The sequence below is a fragment of the Melanaphis sacchari genome, unplaced genomic scaffold (assembly GCF_002803265.2).
Source record: "Melanaphis sacchari strain LSU unplaced genomic scaffold, SCAv2.0 Contig146_pilon_pilon, whole genome shotgun sequence".
Lineage (NCBI taxonomy): Eukaryota > Metazoa > Arthropoda > Insecta > Hemiptera > Aphididae > Melanaphis > Melanaphis sacchari.
Window position 1 is genome coordinate 50,556 of NW_020270633.1, and position 21,171 is coordinate 71,726.

The 21,171-nt window shown below is 29.2% G+C and overlaps 1 protein-coding gene across 11 annotated transcripts in view; it reads right to left on the reverse strand.

Annotated features, from left to right (window-relative positions):
- Window positions 1–21,171, reverse strand: part of LOC112591896 (potassium voltage-gated channel protein Shaker) — a 178,978-nt gene that overhangs the window by 21,659 nt on the left and 136,148 nt on the right. For all 11 annotated transcript variants that reach the window (XR_003114532.1, XM_025335830.1, XM_025335831.1 and 8 more), the window contains 2 exons: window positions 14,560–14,719; window positions 3,931–4,196 (listed from right to left, as the gene is read on the reverse strand). Coding sequence is in view for 10 of the 11 variants with exons in the window: in XM_025335830.1 (XP_025191615.1) it covers window positions 3,931–4,196; window positions 14,560–14,719 (426 nt within the window). In the remaining variant the exon portion in view is untranslated. The remainder of the gene's footprint in view (window positions 1–3,930; window positions 4,197–14,559; window positions 14,720–21,171) is intronic.

Here is a 21,171-nt window from a genome sequence, read left to right on the forward strand (position 1 = left end):
AAATAATCATTAGCGCGTAATCAAACTGATTAGATTAATTAGGTTTATTTTGCTGGGTTAGGTTATTAATAAGGTTTTTAGTCGTCATCATGCCGTGGTCTGGTGAAAAACGTGGTTTCGTTATTGAGACATTTTTTAAAAATGCCAAATATGTGATTGCGACAAAGAAAGCATTTCGCACTCATTTAAATTCAAATGAAAGTGTACCTTATTAGAAAACAATTTTGAATTTGATACAAAACTTAAGAGCAACACATGATCTGCAATGTCTAAAAAATCAGTTGGATGTCTCAAGTCCGTGAGAACATCTGAAAACATTGCTGCAGTAAGGACATAGATAGAGCAGTCTCTATTGTGTTTTGCTCGTAAACATGCCTCTGCTCTCGGGATATCGGATCGAACGGTAAGGCGAATTTTTCACTGTGATCTTAAAAGTTAAATTAAAATCATACAATATTATGATAACTCAGGAATTAGGTTAAGTAGATTGGGGAAAACGAAAAGATTGCTGAAATGCGATTTTTATAATTGTGCCTTCCAACGGTATTGTGTGGAGTAGTGACGAAGCACATTCCTACATTTCTGGCACAGTGAATAAATACAATTTTCGTTACTAGGCTGCTGAAAACTCTCGAACAATACACCAACAACCTTTTTATAGTCCTAAAATAACAGTTTGGCGTGCTTTGTCAACGGTAAGCATTGTGGGAAGAGAGTGGCGTCAAAGTAACTGTGACTTTCAACCGGTACTGCGAGCTATTGGAAAACTTTATACACCAAAAATTGAAGAGTACAAAAACAATTACATTTGCATGAAAATTGCGTTAAAATGTTTTGAACATATTATTACGAATTTTTCCTTTTATTTAAAATATATTGCTACGAATCATTACATGAGTGCTGGCAGATAGAAAATACTTGATGTGGTCCTTTGGTTAACCAATCGATGACAAAAATGACGTGTCGACATCAATATAATTTGTTTTCAAACGATCGCTACATATATGTCTCAAAATTTAAACGCGTATTCTATGTACGATACGTCACTGTCGCATGTCAACAAAAAATAATAAGCCTTCTTTAAACACTTTAGAGGGTTTTATTCTGGACATATCGATTCAAAATGGGTATAAAAAGGTGAACAATACTAACAAACAAACGCGTGTATAATACAGGAAAAATTATCGATAGTCAATCGCTTTATCCACAATATACCTAAAAAAAGACGTAGGTACATAAATTGTGTATAACCGTTTGATGGGACCCTATTATATTGGAGATTGACGTACGATAGACAATATTGAAAAAGTCACATTCTAAGAATTAATTATAAAGTTAGAGAGGACGTGAACGAATAATGCTGAAAAAGTTTATTTTTCTAACGGAGTACTTTTAAATCATAGTAATTGTCAACAAAATGCTCATAACAAGAATTCAAAGCTAATTCAAAATTACTCGAAAATCATTTTGGATTATCGTCATTATTTTTCGATTTCAAGCTTTCGACTTCGGTCTACATTTTAATAATTGTTAAAAAGGATACGTTGTGATAAGTTTAGTAAGCTACCATTTATATTAGGCTAGTAAGTCGTCATAAAACGGTACTTGTGCATTATATCATTTATTACGCAGTACATTTATTTTTGGCAGTGGAAACACGAGAACAGGACTTAGGAATAATATTATTGTTGTACCGTTCGCCTCGAACATATCCGAATCGTGTAACTGTTTTGCCTATCCATTTCGCCGGCGAGTCGCTAAATATTTAAATTATATTGGTATACTACAATAACAATTATTATTGGTATCTGAAATTATAGTCTAGTCTTACATTTCATTGTCTATTGCTATTAAATCGAACAAATTTTTGGAAAACATTTTTTTTCGGGACTGCTAACGACGTCATTTAGAAAATATACAAATCGTAACTCACACCCATGAATAATAATATAATATTTAAACAATGACGACAATAATGCAAATGCATTCGAGGCAATGCGCGTCTATTTTTAGAGAAGATAATATATATATTTATATTGTAACGACGGCGAATTTCAGGTCGTATTGATCGTCCCGCGTCCGACCACCGGCTGGCTAGATATATAGGCTCATCCTCTGCTGTGCGCGCTGCACCCACGTAAGCCATTTACATTGTTGCCGTTTTAACTCGTTTGCAGCCTGAAGGCAAAATCCCGACCGGTGGCGTCCCCTTCACCTATCACCCCTATAAACTTTCCCCGCCACCAACCCTTGGCGGTTATTACTATGTACATATTATTATTTACACTAGTGCTATTACTGTTTATAATACAACAATATATTATAATATGACTCGATACTATGATGATAATAACACACTAATACATCGGTACAATTAAATGGTTCTCGAAAGAATTAATTTTTTTAGTCTTAACTCTATTTTTTGTATAGCACTTCAAAAGTTTATCGATTGACAGTGGTTGCTGCGCTTGACCAACAATAAAACACACAGAAAAATATATTATGCACTATCTAACGATGTCTTAAGGTATCACATCAGTTAGCGGTCTGGAACTTTGGAAAATTACTACTTTACGGAGGTCGTTTTACCGGAACGGAATGTGAAGTATTTGAGCGTTTATGCCAGAGAGTGATTTTTTTTTAATTTTTGATTCCCTTTTTCATCTGAGATAAGATAGATTTCAATAGGTTTCCATTATATAAAAGATAAAAAAAAATTTTTTTTGAATAATAGGTTTATGAAGATTACACTATAATGCCACTATACGTATTATATGACTACAAACATTAATTAGTATTATGCATAAAAATTTATATTTTGTAATTATTCGTGTATAACGTTATATTAATACACATTATAGTGTACAATTTTGTGTTTTCTATTCGGAAAACGGAACTAGTCGTTTTTTGATCTTAAAATCACGCATTTGACACAAAGTGTTAATTTATGATGTCCAATAACAGTAGTTTACAATATGTATGCGATACGTGTATATAAATATATATATATATATCTATGTATAAGAGCAATGCGCGTATTTAGTTGGTAAACTGAAGTAAGTTGTCAGTATGCGAGTAATTAATGTCACGTATGAGGCCCAAAATATAAACGTGTTCGGAAAATACATACATAGATAACGTGTAGGAGAGAAGTTCTTAGGGCACTGGTGGAGGAAAAGCGAGAGAGACTCGATCCTAGTTAAGTCTTCGAATTACAATCTTACGTGACCCATTTGCCACAACAGCAGCAGCGTCAGAACCTATCCTATACTCACTCATCCATTCCAATGTAGTATTCCACCTTAACACCACCCTTCCTCGAATCATTCGTTGAAATTCGGGCAAGTAAAGCATATTAGGCGCGGTAGGGTGGAAAAATACACGCATGCGCGACGACGAACACATACCTATATTCGTTCCCTACCACCAGCACTATTATCTAGCCCTTGCAAACCCTTGAGGGTAATTGTTTCGAGCGACAGCATCATCTCTACGACAACGCATGCACGTCACCTAAGTATAATATACATACACATTTATTATATGTATGTGTATAGAAATGCATGACGTGGTGAAAATTGTGATGAAGAAGAAGTTTCGTGAATGATTGAGTGCGTGGTTAGTATACAGAGTGACTCCAGTATAGATATATTACTTGATAGAAGCGAGTTTTAATTTTTGGATCGGTCCAAGCTTGTGTGGACTTAAGTCAAAGTAACATCCCGATCAAATTTTATTTAAAAAGAAAATTTTAGTGACACAGTAAATTATGTATATTATTATACATTATACATATATTTTTCATATACACAGTATATATAAATGAAAAAGAAAAGAATCGTTAAAATTAATTTTCAAAAATGTATGATCAACACTAATCAAACACATTACACATTAATATTAGATAGTCTTGAAACTTAGAACTCTTACCTAAATTTATTGGTGGCCAGTTCGCCGAGTTCGTAGAACTTTATTTCCTCGGAAAACACGTCCAACGGCACCGTAGTTGGCCTCCTCAGTCGACCACCGCTCTGGTAATAGTAGAGGATGGCGTCGAACGTCGGTCGGTTCCTGTCGAAGAAGTACTCGTTGCGCAACGGGTCGAAGTACCGCATCCGTCGACACGGGTCGCCCAGCAGCGTGTCCGGGAACTGGTTCAACGTCCGCAGCTGTGTCTCGAACCTCATACCGCTCACCTGAAATGGATCCGTTAAATAAGATTATAAGCATCAAAGTTTAGGTTATATTTATATACGTATATATATAATAAAAATACAAAATATTATATCTTCAATAAGAGTTTAGCACGTTTATACAGGATCGATAACGCGAGTCAAGCAAATATGATTGTAATATATTAAATGTGATTTTACAACCGGTTGATTTTTTTTTTTTCATTAAATATAAAAACATTTACTTTTAAGGTTCTTACAGAAATATAAATGTAGAAAAAAATGTTCTTGTATTATTAGAAGCTTTTATCCCCCCTAGAAAGTGATGACTATCGGAGACAAAAAAATTACACGTTGTTAGCATAACATTATTAAACAAAATAATCTATATACATAATGATCGTAGTGAAAGGAGAAGTTTGATTACTTGATTATTGAACCAAAATAGCTAGGGGTTTCTGCAAAACTTTGGTATTATTATACTTTAATACTCCTGAAAAAGAAAAAAAATTACTGCAAAAGGGTAAAAAAACTTCTGTTGTATCACTTTGCGTATGATCTGAAAACGGTAATAGTTTACGTAAAAAAAAAATAATAATGAATTTTGCCATAACTCAAACTTTATTAATATATTATATTTATTAGTATTTTATGAGCTAAATCTTTTTTTATGCACCTAACTATTATAATTTCTCAAAAAAGTGCATAATTAATTTGCACGGATACACATGGATCGGTGCATAAATTAAATAGCCTTTAACATTGATAACTTGTAACGATTATAAACCAATTAATACCTATTTATTATCTAATGATATAATTAATAAAAATATATTTTTGGCCTAATGATCAATATAAATTTTATGTGGACTTTATTTTTCATCATATCGAAACCTTTTACAATGATATATTTTATTATTTGTATTTCACTATATAAATAATTCGTAACCTAAAGTAACCTAGTTCTTGTGGGAAAACATTGAATATGTTTTATTGTATACAACCATGGTTGAAACGAAAAAATAGAGATCGCAGTGTTCGCGTGAACTACAAATATAGAGATACATTATTTTTAGCGAAAAAAACTACCATGAATGGTACACTGTACATTTAGGTCAAATAGAGGAAATTATTAAATTATTGCAGTATTTGTTAGTCTCAACATAATAGTTGCATTTAGTTTTCGATTATTAAATTTATTACCGTGTTAACTAAACATTTCTTTCATAATTTTAAAAATAAAATACAAGAAAATACTGTTATGAATACTATGAGGTTTCTTAAATTTAAGAGCATATTTCATGATTTTACAGTCTTATGAATTAATAATATGATTGAAAATTAATAGAATTAAATAAAAATTATATTGTTCAAAGATGCTAATTTTGTTGTTATGTCATAAACTCAATAAGGTCAACCTTTCACTTCAGAATCAGTGTAATATAATATTTTATAAAGGTTATACGTGTATTAATTGGATTTTTTTTTAACATTTCTTACATAAAAAGTTGAAAATTCTTTTTACATAATATTATAATATCGTACATACGAGGCAACGTAAGTACGTTAATTTGTTTCAAAAAATATAATATATCGCACTAAAATCTCACGTAAGAACTTAACTGTACAAATACATTATTGTAGGTGCCTATTAGTGGTGGTAAAATTGTTGTAGTAGGTACTAGGTAACTATGTAGATGTAGGTATAGAACATTGAACATAAAATAAGAGTATTTTACAATCACGCACCGAAATAAACGCACAACCATTTGATAATTTTAAAAACAACTGCCATTTCGCCGGCACATATTGTAAAATCGAAGAAACACACATTTATCAAGATAATATATATTAGCGTTTATTTTGGGTCGAGTTTAATAACCACTAACTACGTGGAACATTATGTGAACATTATATTCGTACTAGATTATTATACATATATAATGATATATTATTACAGTATCGTAACATAAACCAATCAAACTTTGTATACTTTACGCGAGTGTTTTGTTGTTATCGAGAACAATAATGTATTATGTTAGAGATAATAATCATCGATAAAAATTAGAATATGGTAAATAAAAATTTAGTATCATTAATATTCCTAATGTTATTATTTTTTTTTGTAAGATTATTTCACGCATATTATTATAGATCGATATCGATTATATTATGTTGTGTTTAAATAATAATATATTAAGATAATATACAATTTTGATTTTAAAACTCGCCAATACGTCGTTAACAATATGCTCTTACTATTGGTACCTAGGTTTACAATAATACGTGTGATTAAGTATAGGTGTGCCTTTGTATTAAAATTATATTGTATGCATATATCCTATAACTATTGTTATGATTTACTTCAGTTACAATTATCGTTCAGATATGATAAACAAAAGAAATCATCATTTCATTTCCATAAAAAAGACATTTTTATCGTATCATAATAGAGAATATATTTATCACTGTACGTTTCGAGACATTCATGAGTAATAGCAAAATGGAAAATTACACTCCAGGGACATATTTTAATAACATTTAGAGGGGAATTTGTCCTGCGAGGTCTTGTTTGAATATAAAATTGAAAATAAATTAAACCCACCTATTATATTAAATCATATATTAATAGAAAGATTGAGGATGATTATTATTCTGTGTAACTGATTTTTTTCTTTTACTTTATTATCAAACTTCTTGTGGATTCAGGGAAAATATAATATCACATTATTATATTATTATTGTTATTTACAAATAAATTACGATATTAACAAATAAAACAAACAGTTATCGTAATTATAAGTGTGTGTATAATTTTCGTATATTTGTTGATTACAATTTTAGTACTTGAAATATATTTAATGGTTATAAACTGTAATATTATTATGCCAGGTATAATTTAAAAAAAAAATGGATTGCTTTAACCCGTCATGACTCTGGTATATAATTTGAACACCGCTACTCACGCGTAGAGCAATTCGCTCACCTTGTATATTTTATTATAAAAATAATAATCTAAGAACAATTAAATGTATAACAATATTATATAATTAATAAGCTAACAAGTAATAAAAAAATTCAATGTTTTTAATTAATATAATAAAAATGATTATAATGATCTATGTGTTATATGAAATGTAAAAAATGCAATGTTGTAAACTGCTATTTAGAATCAATTTAAAACAGTAAAATAATAAAAAGAATAAACGAATAAACGAATTAAAATAAACATTTTTGAATTAATTTACGTGAGTAATTTTAACGCAATTACCTACTCACGCGTAAAGGGATTCGCTCCCACAACACAACTAATTATTTTCGACAATATTTTTGCTTATCAAATAATGAAGTTGCCGTTTATCGATAAATTTATTTTTAATTAGTTTCTTATAAGGTGCTACGAGTTAAAATAAAATACAACTAAGACCAAGCCGGCGGCTCTCATATTAAAAATAATGTGAAAAAAATTCTCACATGCGAGCAATGATGGGTGATTAAATGAGTTAAATGAGAAAAAGTTGTATGGAAAAGTTAAATATTTGTATACATATTGAAATATTTTATAATACAAATGTCATCGATAAGTCGTTAATAAATATAATAAAAAATAAATTTTATGTATTTTTGGTTCAATTTCATGTGTATTGCTTAAAAAATAGAATAAAATAAAATAATCAATATAGAATTTTATAAATTTATTTCACGCATAAATTTAAATATCCATAATATAATTATCAATCCAAACCGGTGTCATAGCGTATTAAATACATACAATACATCAAGTTCTAAAATTGGTTAATCCAATTCAACTGATCATGTCTACAGATTTCAAAACCGGTACTCGACGGAATATGCGCTTATATTATACTTTTAACGTTAATTAATAAACGTGTTATACAATATTGGAGTGATTATGAGAACGTTATACCCAAGGGATGCGATGGTGGGTACTTCGTCACACGAAAGGATGACGCGCATTATAAACCATTAGAGAATCATTAATTTGACTCCACCACAGCCGTCTAAAATAATAAATAACGTACATGACTCTATATATACGTCACCCGGTACTCTATACGGAGTGTCATCTTCTGAACTTCCCCTAACACCCTTTCTCTCTAAATAAAACCTCCAAAAAATCTTTATTCCTCTTACCCGTCATTTTCTTTCGCTGAGATTACTTTGCTAAAGGACTTTATAATATATTACGGTAATGTCGTAGAGAAAATAGGCGACATCGACATTGTAGAAAATGTCAGCAGGAGGTGCAGATCGTCACTGTTCATACCGTGCTCGGTTCTAAGTTAGGTTAGGTTATCGTTATATTTGAATACATTTTATGTTTTTAATTATTTAATTTGTTTTTAATACTTGTGAAAACGTTTTCTCTATTTATGTATAATATACTAGGCGTAAGCACTTAAAAACAGAAAAAAAAACACATGAGTAATAGAGAGTGTATGAGGTCAATATGATACTTATATCTATTTTTATAATATCATACATATTATTACATATTAATAAGTTTTAATAAAATCATAAAAAATATAATATATAGATGAATGCATTGAAAAGAGGCGAGATGAATAATGTTGTAATACTATTATTATATCAATAGCTCACTTCAAAATCATGATACAAGATGACGGAGAAAAAATTGTGGTGACAGATATGAAAATTAAAAAAAATCATAAGATAACAATGCATCACTTCAGTGGTGTTTAAAGTAAGTTTTATTTATTCCATTATTTTTTGTTATTAAGTTCTTAAAGATTTTAACGAATATTTGAAATCACTGTTGAAATTATTCCTTGACAAGTCTATATTATGGACACTCTCGTCAACTCGAGTTTATCGTTCGAAAGAACACGGAATTCTATGGTTAATATCCTAATAATACAATAGAGAGTATAAGTACTATGCGTAAAACAATTAAACAAAACATTATTTTTCAATCATTTATGCATACAATTTACTTTCTGATTAATTATAGGTATGCAAGTCGTTTTTAGCAAAATACAAAAATCATAACGTTTGATGAATTTAATCAAATAATAATTTTGATGTTACATTATACAAAACATATTATTATAGTATATTATTTGATGCCTGTTACTACGTTGATGTTTGTATTTTCTTATGCTTCCTGAATTAATTACATTTTTTTTTTTTTTATATATATTTAAATATTTACAATCATTGTTTCATGGTACAACAAGTCAATTTAACATAGAACATGATTTTATTTATTATATATTATATATATTTAAATTTTAGTTTAAACTATAGTTGAGTCTAGAATAAAAACTATTTAGGATTAAACCTATAAGTGATATAAGCAATATATTAAAGTATCAAACGTTAAAAAAAAAAAAAAATCAGCAAAGTGAAAAAAAATCAATATTAAATTTCATTGGAACATCAAGTAACGACAAAGTTTCAGTGTCTACAATATTACCATAAGTTATTCCTAGAATCAAGAAATGAAGTAATCACTAAAAAATAGATTCAAGAAACCAACTCTATCCGAATATATAAATAATTTTAAGATATTTTTAACAGAAAAATAAAAATATATAGAATTACAAACCATAAGTTTGTGAATTATAATTGTATAAAATATACAAGACAGCTTATACACATTTCATATACAGCAAAAGTCTAATCGGTTCATACACGTATTGTTCGATCACAGGTGTATCGTGGTCGTAGAAACTAGGCAAGGTACCTTATTTTTCTATTATAGCGCGTTTACAAAATTTAAAGTCCGAATGAGTTTTCTCAACATTAAAACCAAGTTTGTAAAAATTATACACATATTAAATTATAATATACATTACGTATATTATGTCATCATATATCGTATATTATACGACTGTCTATAATAGTGTATATGACGTGATATTATTATCTATAAGAGCATTTGTGTATTTATCATCACCTAAATCGTAACTATTAGAAATTACATTTAACGTCTCAGTTGTTAATACTTTTTTGACTTGGCATTAATAAAATTAAAACGAAATGAAATAGTTAATCTCAAAATAAGAATTTAATTTTTAATTCGATTGTATAATATATTCATATTAGAAAATCAAGCGCTATCACAATATCAGTGGCGGCTCGTGTGCTTTGAAAGTGGGAGGGCGATATAAAATTGCTTATTTATGGAAAGTAGGTATCGAGCACAAATAATATTAATAATGGTTGTTTAATAAAATTTTTATGTGTGGATGAATCCATGATTAAAATCTTAATAATTCCAGTAAATATTTTTGGAAAAAAATATCGAATTGAAATAATTGATTGCGAGTTATGACTGCACAAAGTAAATAATAAATATACGCAAGTCCGGAATCCATGTATATCGGGCGATTAAAATCATCGCCCCGGCGGCAGTATTATTATTGTGTTCCCCCTTCTTAGTTTTTGTATTCCGATCATAGTTATGACGAGCGACTTTTAACATCGCCCAAGCATGGCATGCGCTGCTCGCGGATATTGGTAAATCGTTATCGGTTATCGATTTTCAGAAGCTACAGTGTTGAATGATTTATTTTTAAACTCCCATTATCTGATAATGTTTTCATAATACTTAATAATATAAATATTATAGAAAACACAATTTTTATTTTTGATAATATTATACTACAATATAAAATTAAAAATTGATAATAAACTTATAAATTTGTAATAAATGATAATTTTAGAAGGGGGGCGATCGCCCCATCGCCCCTATCTACGAGCCGCCACTGCACAATATTATATATATATTTTTTTTTATTGAATTAAAAATGTGTTAACATATAAAATTACAAGTCTTATAATATAATTACACTTAAAATAAAATTACAAGAATAATGATATTTTTATGTTGAACTAAGTCATTAAATATTTTTGTTAATAATGAATATTTTAAAATTGATCTTCATTTGCTCTGATATCTAATAAGAGAAGGTCTTAAAGTGGTCGTTGTTTTAACATTGATTTTTAGTTTTGATTCCCAAATTTATATAATCGTCTTCATCAGAGGTTTTGAGGTTGATATCAAAATTATTAAGCTGGGTTTTTATCCAGTCTTAAAAAAGAGGTGCTTTTGTATTTTTGTGAATTTGCCTATTCTTTATGAAACACGGGGATATAGTTTATTTATTTTTTTGTACCCTTGGGTGAGTTTTTTATTTAAATGCATTTTTTATGTCAGTTTTTTTGTCTTATCAGAATATTATACTGTTTTATATCATACTGTTAGGAGAGAGCGTTTTTTAAGACGGTTTCTGAGCGGATAAAATTGAAAAAAAGCAAGTTGGGATATTAACATATAATCTCTTTGTGTTTCATCCTTATACTTCAATCAACACACATCCGACGCTGTGTAACTTTGTACGTACGTATATTTAAAGTATTATTATGATATGTATCTATGTTTAACACCAGCGTTTATACATTGTAAATATTTTATCGATTATATAGTTATATAATTATATCGCAAATAACTGCTCTTTATATAATATTTATAAATCACGTATACATATAATATAAATATATAATATACGAGGTAATAGATTATTGATAAGACATTCATTATTTCAAAAAAACACTAAAACTTTTTTTCAATATTACGGTTAAATATAATTCGAAGTTATCCAAACATTATTTTTGAAAAAAAAAACTATTTTTCATTAATTTTTATTGTTATTATATTTTAAGTTTTAATTTTTATAAATGATACGTCATAAAGTTTTGTTTCGTATTTCAAAGCAGAATATTATTCGGAGTATTCTATCAATCTACAAATGTACCATTTCAGATAAGTAGTCTATACATATTTCAGGATTTTTGTGAGTGATCGTTTGTCAGTGCACCTCAGTTGAACTATTCCATTTTGCTTTGCTTAACTAAGTCTTAAATATTTATAAATCATAAGTAATTAATCCAAATTTCGACTTTTATTTATCAAAATACAGAAAGTCATAGAAAAAAAAAATGGAAAGATTGTTAAAATAAAATTTTATTGGAAAGTGTTGTTTTAAAAAAAATTAAAATGATGAATAAAAAATATTAATAGTTTTTATAATATTGATTATCTTACGTTAAATGGATCAACCGATATAGTTATACGAAATATGATTAACGATAGGATTTTATATACGCGCGCTGCGAATTCCGCTCTCGAAACTTTTACCCGATTTTAGAGACTAATGAATGCGCACGAGGGCTCTTCATGTTCACCGAGAACGGCGGCGGCAGGGAAATCACCCTCGATTTAGAACGCCGTCTTATCCGTATTTTCCGCTCACGGCCACGCTATGTCTTCCATTATACAACGAGCATTATACTATATAAGAGTTAAGTGCCCGTATACCTATATTTTGTATGATGTATATTATATAAAATATAATATATATCGTACGATGTCCTCTTGAACTTTGCATTTATCGTAAAACGACCGTGTGTGGCAGTTCATCGCCGCTCGACTATTTTGGGCTTAACAACAAAGGAATAATCCCGTGAGCATATATTTTCGTGCTACTGCATGCGACGATGTCTGTCACACTAATTTTGAAGATGTTTTTTTTATTTTCACGTCGATTAGTTGCAATAGTCTTACATGTTTATTACATATGTTCTTTTCAACTTCACCGATAAGTATAATACTATGGATTTTGTGATTATTGAAACATCGAAGAAATTACATTTTTAATTCGATATTTGGACTCTTTATTATAATTTGTAGTTTAATCATTTATTTTTTTTTCAATCCAATATATTATATCACTGAGATGGATTAAAAAAAAAATCATGTTACTAGTACCTATTTACAATTTATAATATCGTAACGTAGGTTAGGTCAACACTTATAGTTAACAAACTTCATATGCAATAGAATACGTAAAAAATTATTTAAATTGATTATATCCAAAAACGTCGAGCAATTATATTATCTAAGTAAAGTATAATATTAAACAAGATATAATATATATAATGTCTTTAAATACATGCATTTTTAATGGTTAAACTATATCAATAAAATTTAACTTAAATAAAAAAGAATAAATACGTAATTTTTATGTTTTTATGACGATATCAAAATATGTCTTAAGCATAAAGTTGTATCAACCAACAGCATTTATTTTTTCAGTCCTATTTTATAGATTCATAATTTATCAATAAATAAAAATAGTGAAGTAATTAATAACTAATAAATTAACACATTATATACCTACTATAAGTATAATTATGTATTATACCTGCTACTATATTATTATAACAATGGTTTTGAATTTTTATCTACGATGGGTCACCAATACGTTTTTATTAAATTCGATGGGTACTTATAAGAATAAAAATCCTCCACGATAATGGAAACTCAGTTATCGTAACTCTATTGGTGCTATATGGTTTTACGCGATGAACGCGCATTTTAAGTGCACTCTAAACGAAATTGATTTAATCTATTGATCGCAAATATTAAATTAAATTTTACAGAAACGTGTGAATAAAAGAATGATTATGATAAAAGAAAATTGTTTAAAAAGTCTTGTATCTGGTCTAGACGTAGGAACTTCGTATATAGTATGATAAACAGGCGTTTTCTCAGTCACAAAATATCAAAACTTCCTTCAGTGTTGTGATTTCAATAAATATTACACAAGTTTCTAATTAAATTTGGCTAGTAATTGATTTCTCTCCACATTCCCTCCGGACCTCACTCTGGATCATTACGTGCGCTATTTACAAAATATATATACGTAAGCTGTATGAATATTATAAGGATAGATAATTTTTACGAAAGCCTTCTTACAATTTCATAGTTTTGACAACATCTTCGGCTAACATTTTCGTAGCTCAGCCGACCATTTCTTATTCCATCAAAAGTTTTCTACCCTCAATTCAAACCTTCATCGATTATGCTGTGTAATATCGATATATATTCTTTGAACAGCTATTTTTGTATAAAAATGTATAAATAATATATATTATAAGCATCGTTTCACAATAACCATGCGCTGCTCATCAAATCCCAGACCATTTTGCAAAGTCAACATTAACTGAAGTTTGTCACTAATCGAGACGAACAGTTATACTAAAACGTCACGGACACCAGAATAAATCAAATTTATATAAATTGATGATACCACAAATATAGATATGTAATAAATAAGGATGGATTTAAAGATACACAATAAATCAACATCGACACGCTGGATGTACGTCTGTTTGTGCATTACCTATGCAATTATTTAAAAATATAGAACAAACATTGAAATAAAGTTTTTGTAGTAGACGAAGAAAAATTATTGCCAAAAATACATGTCTAATTTATGTTTGTATCTAATACCTTATTAAAAAATCACATATTATAATGCAGAGGTATATTACTTACGTTGATTGTTACTCTTTCGCAGAAATCGTGATCGTGTGGTATCGGCTCGAATGTTGCGCTCCCCGAACAGTGTTGAGGATGACCGTGTGTGAGGCCTGTGCCAAGACTTGCCCCTGGACCACAGCCGTCTTCGTCTTGGGTACTGAGTTTCGGCAGTGACCTAAAACAACGGGTACCAAAAATTAATTTATGATGGAATTTCCTCAACTTTTTACTTTTTATCGATGTTATAGAGATTTGAACTTTATACTACACCAATATTTTTCACATTGTGTCTAAAAAAAAAGTTAAGAGGTTGCGTTAAGTAGATACTTATTCTTATACAGTGCCTACTGCCTACACATTAATATTAGCTGGTTATCTATTAAAGTTTGTACTCATATTATAACTGTAATGGTCACAGATTGACAATATAAAAGTATTTTTAAAAACGCTTGTGACATCACAAGCGAAACAATTTTCAACAAATTATTTATTTAGTGCATACCACATTAAAATGTTCTTATCCACAGAGATTATATTATAAAATAATATAGGTACATTATATATAGCAGAAACTCGTTAATATAGGTGACCTACGATATTAATCGAAACTAAAAATCATCCAACTATAAATTTACGCGATAAACATAAACGAAATTGTTATAAATGGGTATTATAATGTTTAATGTTATACTCTTAAATTTATGGACATACACTAATATGGCATGCAAGAGTTACAACAATTTTACTTATTTTGTAAAAAATAATCAAATAATAATAAACATATCAGTTTTTGAATCACTTAACATTAGTGTTTTTCGATTAATATTTTTATTATTATTACAATTTAGTATTATGTTACATAATACGTATATAGACATCATATGGTAACGTACATTTAAATGCAACTAGCATCGTGCAGAACTCACATTGGTTGATCAAGAAAATTTTCAAATCATACATGACCGGCGGAGTTTATGATGTATGATTTAAGATTTTACATATTAAATACATAAAAACATGCAAACCTAATTATCATAGATTAGCGGTTTTTATTCAGTATAAAATTGCTTTAAAAATAGATTAAAAAACATACAGCCGTTTATTTCGATTGCGTGAAAAACGTTTTCGGTGTTTCCCACCACATGACTACTATGCATAATACTATAATGCGTGATATTAAAGTATAAGTATATATAAATAACCGTGTTGACTAGCGCGTTAGTTATACATTTATAATATATGCGGCATAGGTGAACGATATACATTGCAGCAGCTCGTCTGGTCGTGAAGTAAAATATAGCGAAAAAACGGAAAATATCAGGTAAGCCAACGAGCTGTTGTTATATTGTGGCGTGTTTTTGTCAGCCCAATTACTGCGCATAAAATAATAGTAATAATAATAATGTGCGGAAATCGTTTAAAATTTTTGAAATTGACTGCTATTAATGTTTTAGGGCTATCGCCACGCATATATAGGTAACTAAAGTTTATGTCATGTGCGTATATACATATAACGCAAAATAATAGACGGAACGTGTTCTGTCGCGCACTTGTGTTTTGCATGTCCTCATCAATCAGCCTTTTAGACGGCGAAGCGCAAAAAATGGATCAAAAGAATAGGTAGAGAGTTGAGACTGTGAAAAAAGATAAACAATAATATATGTTTATTCATTGGTATAGCTTATATTGTTCTATTTACGCGTGGTGAAAGTTTAGGGGTAGATAGGAGATGAAAAAAAAATAATTTACCGAATATGACTGTACTGGCGATACGCTTACATCTAATGTCTCTATCAAGAGTAGTAAATTTAATATATATATGAGATCATAAATCATATATATATATATATTCTTAAAGTAATAATGTGTCTGTTATAGAAGTTTACGTGGCGATTTTTTTGGTAACCACTGTAGAACGTAAGTCGGGGGGTACGACTGCCGGTAACCGTGGTTACCGCTATAGACCAGACAGCGCGGCGACCAAACCCATAAACCACCACCGCCACCACCACTACCACCACAACGGTCTCGACCCGACTGATTATCGAGACTATGCTCTGGGTTTTCTGTGTGTGTGTGTAATTGCTGCGTAACCGAAATAATAATAATAAAAAAAAACCACTCTACATTTATTTACAATGAAAACAACGATAAAGACGGTAGAAGGTAAAAAGGAAGATGTTGGCGAAAAAACCCTAAAACTTGGACAGAAAAACATACATTTCCGGAAGCAAACGAACCAATACACATGTATATGAGATATAAATAATTTTGGTTTTTTGTTGGAAGTAGACGTAATTTTTGTTTTCATTTCGATTTTTATTTTTAAAAGTTATGATTCTATCACTTTATCATGTTTGAGTCAACACATTTGTAAAACAAAAATTAATTTATATTCGTGCAGTTATGTCATTATTGTTGTGTTTGAATTTAAAATACTATAATAATAGGTCGCAATTACTATTATTAGGTAATTCACTATTAAATTATATAAAATATAATATTAATTAATCATGTTTTTAAAACTATTATACCATGTTTTTTAAAGTTGAAAAAGATTAGATGAAGCAATATTATCACTAATATTGTAATTAGTAATGTCGTAGTTCATCATTTTTTTTTTTTTATTTAAAATTGCAATAGTCTTATGCACAATAATAATTTCTGTACAATATCATACCATAGTAGCAGTAAAGTGTAATTGACTCAAAATTGATGTAAGTGGACACAAATGACAAATTTAAAAAATAATAATTTTTTTTTTATATTGTACATGGATAGGATGGCCAACTAAGTAACTAAAATGGGTTTAAATATTACTATAAAAAACATATCAAGGGTAAGCACTAAGCAATTTTAAAACCTCTATTCATAAAGAAATTATTTAATCCTAGAAAACTAATGAAGGAACTTATAATACCATCAATAAATAATAAAAATAAAAATAAAAAATGACTCATTTTTTTTTTCTGATTTAAATAGACTTTTGTTAAAAAGTAAAGAACAACTCATCAAAAAAACAAAAAAATGTGGTCCCACTCTCACAATAAAATGCACAATAGAATTATGTCTAAAATATTTTACAACACAATAAAAAAAAAAATAAGCACACGATGCAATATAACATTAGCACTCGTTGAGGAAAAAGTCATACCAATGACAAAATTTTTTTTTTCCCCCAAGTTATATACTAAATTAATTGTAACCTTTCTGAGCGCATATTTTACAACAATAAAACAAAAAAATAAAAATAATATTTTAGGCTAATTCTCTATGTTGTTATAACATTAAATATATTTATACAAATATAACAATACATATACACATAATATTATTTTGTACATTAAATATGTCTTAAATTTTAGAAAAATATTTACCTACCTATTATATTTTTAAATTCCGAGCAAAGCAACTAATGTATTGGTCTTACAATTAAATTTTTTTATTTGTGTATTACATTATCTTTGGAAGCATTAAACATTCATCCATTTTCAACATTGAATGTGGTTTCTAATAGAAAATTAGGTTCTCATTAAAATTGTTGAGGGTCAAAAGTAAAAATTTTTTAGTAAGTTTAAAAATAACCCAGTTAACGAAATCAAAAAATTATGCAAACACAACATTAAAAAAAAAAAAAAATAAATAGTTTACTCTAATATTAATTATATTTTTTTTTTTTGCTGTAACTAAAAAGCTAATTAATACATTCTAATATATACTTAATTATTTCACTATATATTTTATATATTTTTATAAAACATGATATAAATTTAAAAATATTTTAGTTTATTTATGAGATATCAATGCATATTAAAACTTTCATACATTTATTTATTTTAGAATTTTTTTTTTTTTTTTTTTGGAAAAATAGCTGGTAAATTGTACACCAATTAAAAACATAGAAAACATATGATCACAATGTTTTATTAAAGTAATTAAATGTTACATTTTACTAAATAAATCGAAATTATGAAAGTTTTCATATTATTATTTAAGTTAATATTTTTAATTTTAACAATTCAAGTCTTGAAATTTAATAAAAAATTTTTTAAAAGTTGTATTGCAAGATTAAAAAAAAAAGTTTCATATAAAACCTCATAATATTGTTTATGAAAGATTGAAGTTAATATGTAAATATTGGATATTCAAACATATAATAACGATTTATCCTTAAACAAACTTTTTTATTATGTTATAATTCAAAAAATATTAATAATAAGAATTTGAAATACTTTACTATTACTCAGATTATTATTTTACATTTACATACATTTAAAAGAATTTTTTTCTATTTATAAACATTTAAAATTTTTGATTTTTCATAGTTCATTTTTTAAAATATTAAAAACTTAGTTAAAAGGCTTGAAATCTGAATAGTAAATCACACATAAGTTTTTTTGGTAGTTTAAAGATACCTACATATTATGCAAGATACTTTTCTTATAAAGTTTAAAGTTACAGTTTTATTGAATATTTAAAAAAAATATATTAAAAATGTATAAAAGTTTCTATTTCTATATTTAAGACAGTGACTTGTATACGAATAGTTATTAGGTTTTCACTTTAACTTAAAAAATTAAATAGGGCATTTTTATGAAATTAGATATTTAAAGAGGAATGATGTCAGCTATCTTGTTGCAATTTAAAAATAGTGTTCGTAGAGACTCAGAACTTGTGCGTATAGTTATTAATTTTACTATTCTCACCAATAATATTTAAAAAAAAATATTTGTATTGATATTATGTAATCGCATACTTATGCAAAGAATATATTCCATGGTTATACGGTAAATTGGTATTTAATCAAAATATTACAATACTATAAATGTGATGATTTTGTTAAAAACTAATTTTAGCAACTGTATGACTAGTAATAAAAAAAATTTAAAAAAGCAATATAAATTTATTTTAATAAATTAATGTATTTATTAATTTATGCTCATAGACCGTCTCAACATTGAATAATTTATCCTTTACAACGATTTATTATTGAATCCAAATTTAACTCCTCAATTGTTATAGTTTCTTGTATGTTAGGTAAACTTAATGATAAGGTATATTACATAGCTGTAGACAGGGTTTTTTTGATTTTATTTCCTAATAATAAAATGATTAAAATCATAAAATAATAGAGTAGTAATAATATTTTTACACTTTTAGAGTGTTTTAATTAACTTTAAATAATGTAGTAAATAAAAAAAGTATTAATTTTGATTTTTTTAAATTTTATTTAGTTTTGATTTTGAAACACAAAATTAAAATACTCCACCCCATGTCCTTTTTAAATTTTTAATATTTACATAACATTATGAAAACATAATGAATATTAATAATTTTCATTAATCGGTCATCAAAATTTTAAATTTTAAGTTACGGTAAACGAAAAAATATACCAAGTATAAATAACTACAATAACAGATGTTCTCTACAAAAAATAATGATAATTAAATATTTTTCAAAAAGGAAAAAAAAATTGTATTTGGAAAAAAAAAATAACGAAAAAGACAAACACGGTAAGATACCACTTGTACATCAACGTCGTAAAATAAATGTGCAATATTATATTGTGTGCGTTCATCAAATTCCCAAATAAAATATTCGATTTAAAATGTTGCATATATACGTACGTATCTATAGTATTATATATTTTGATCTAGTACAACGCTTCATGTAGTTACGTAATACAATATACATTTTATCACCCACCCGTAATATTATGCATGACACTCAAATACGTGTGTATAATATTATGATATACATAATATTATAAACGTATCTTCTGAGTGATGATTTAACTCATTTAACAATATATATAACTTTTTCGCTACGAGATCACGAAATACACATTAGTGTGTCTGGATAGTTACAAGATGATGGATTTTTTAAATATATTTTAATATATATGCGCATGTTCAGTCACACAAAAATCTGCTACTATAGCTCAAACATACAGAATGTATAATGATACAGTGCGTAAGAACCATTTATATTATTATATTTCACGGAAGATGGGATCGCGCGTCTCTACCGGTCATGTGGACACGTCACGGCGTGTCGTGCTCGCGACGAAGTTTCGCGCGGTGCCGCCGGAAATGAGGAGGCTGCGACGATCGCCGCGCGCGGTGCCGCCGGAATAGAGGAGGCTGCGACAGATCGCGCGCGATACTCACTCCCCGCCCAGCCCGCACGGCGCCGGCGGCCGCGGCCGGTTCTACGCCTTCTCCGTCACCGACGATCTCGCGGTGACGCCGCCGCCGCACGTTTGACTCGTCGCGCGTCGTACACGTCGTCCGTCGTATACGCGCGCCGCGGGAGACATGCCGGCGCGACAATAGTCGATCGGCGTCCCGTCGCGATCGTCCGCCGTGCCGTCGTCGGATCACGTCGTCGCCGTCATAGCGCGGTGCGCGGGCGGACCGCCGCCGCCTCAGGCGACCGGTGCGTGGCGCCGCCGCCAGACCGGTGCCGCAGCGGCCGCCGCCGCCTCCGCAGCCCCGCGAACGCCGCCGCCGCCTGCCAACCACGACCGCTACGATGCCGGCCGGCCGGACGCGTCGGTGGCGACGCCGGCGGCCGCTGGTCCGCTGAGCCCGGTGGCCGGCCGTCGTGAGCCGACCCGACGGGCGC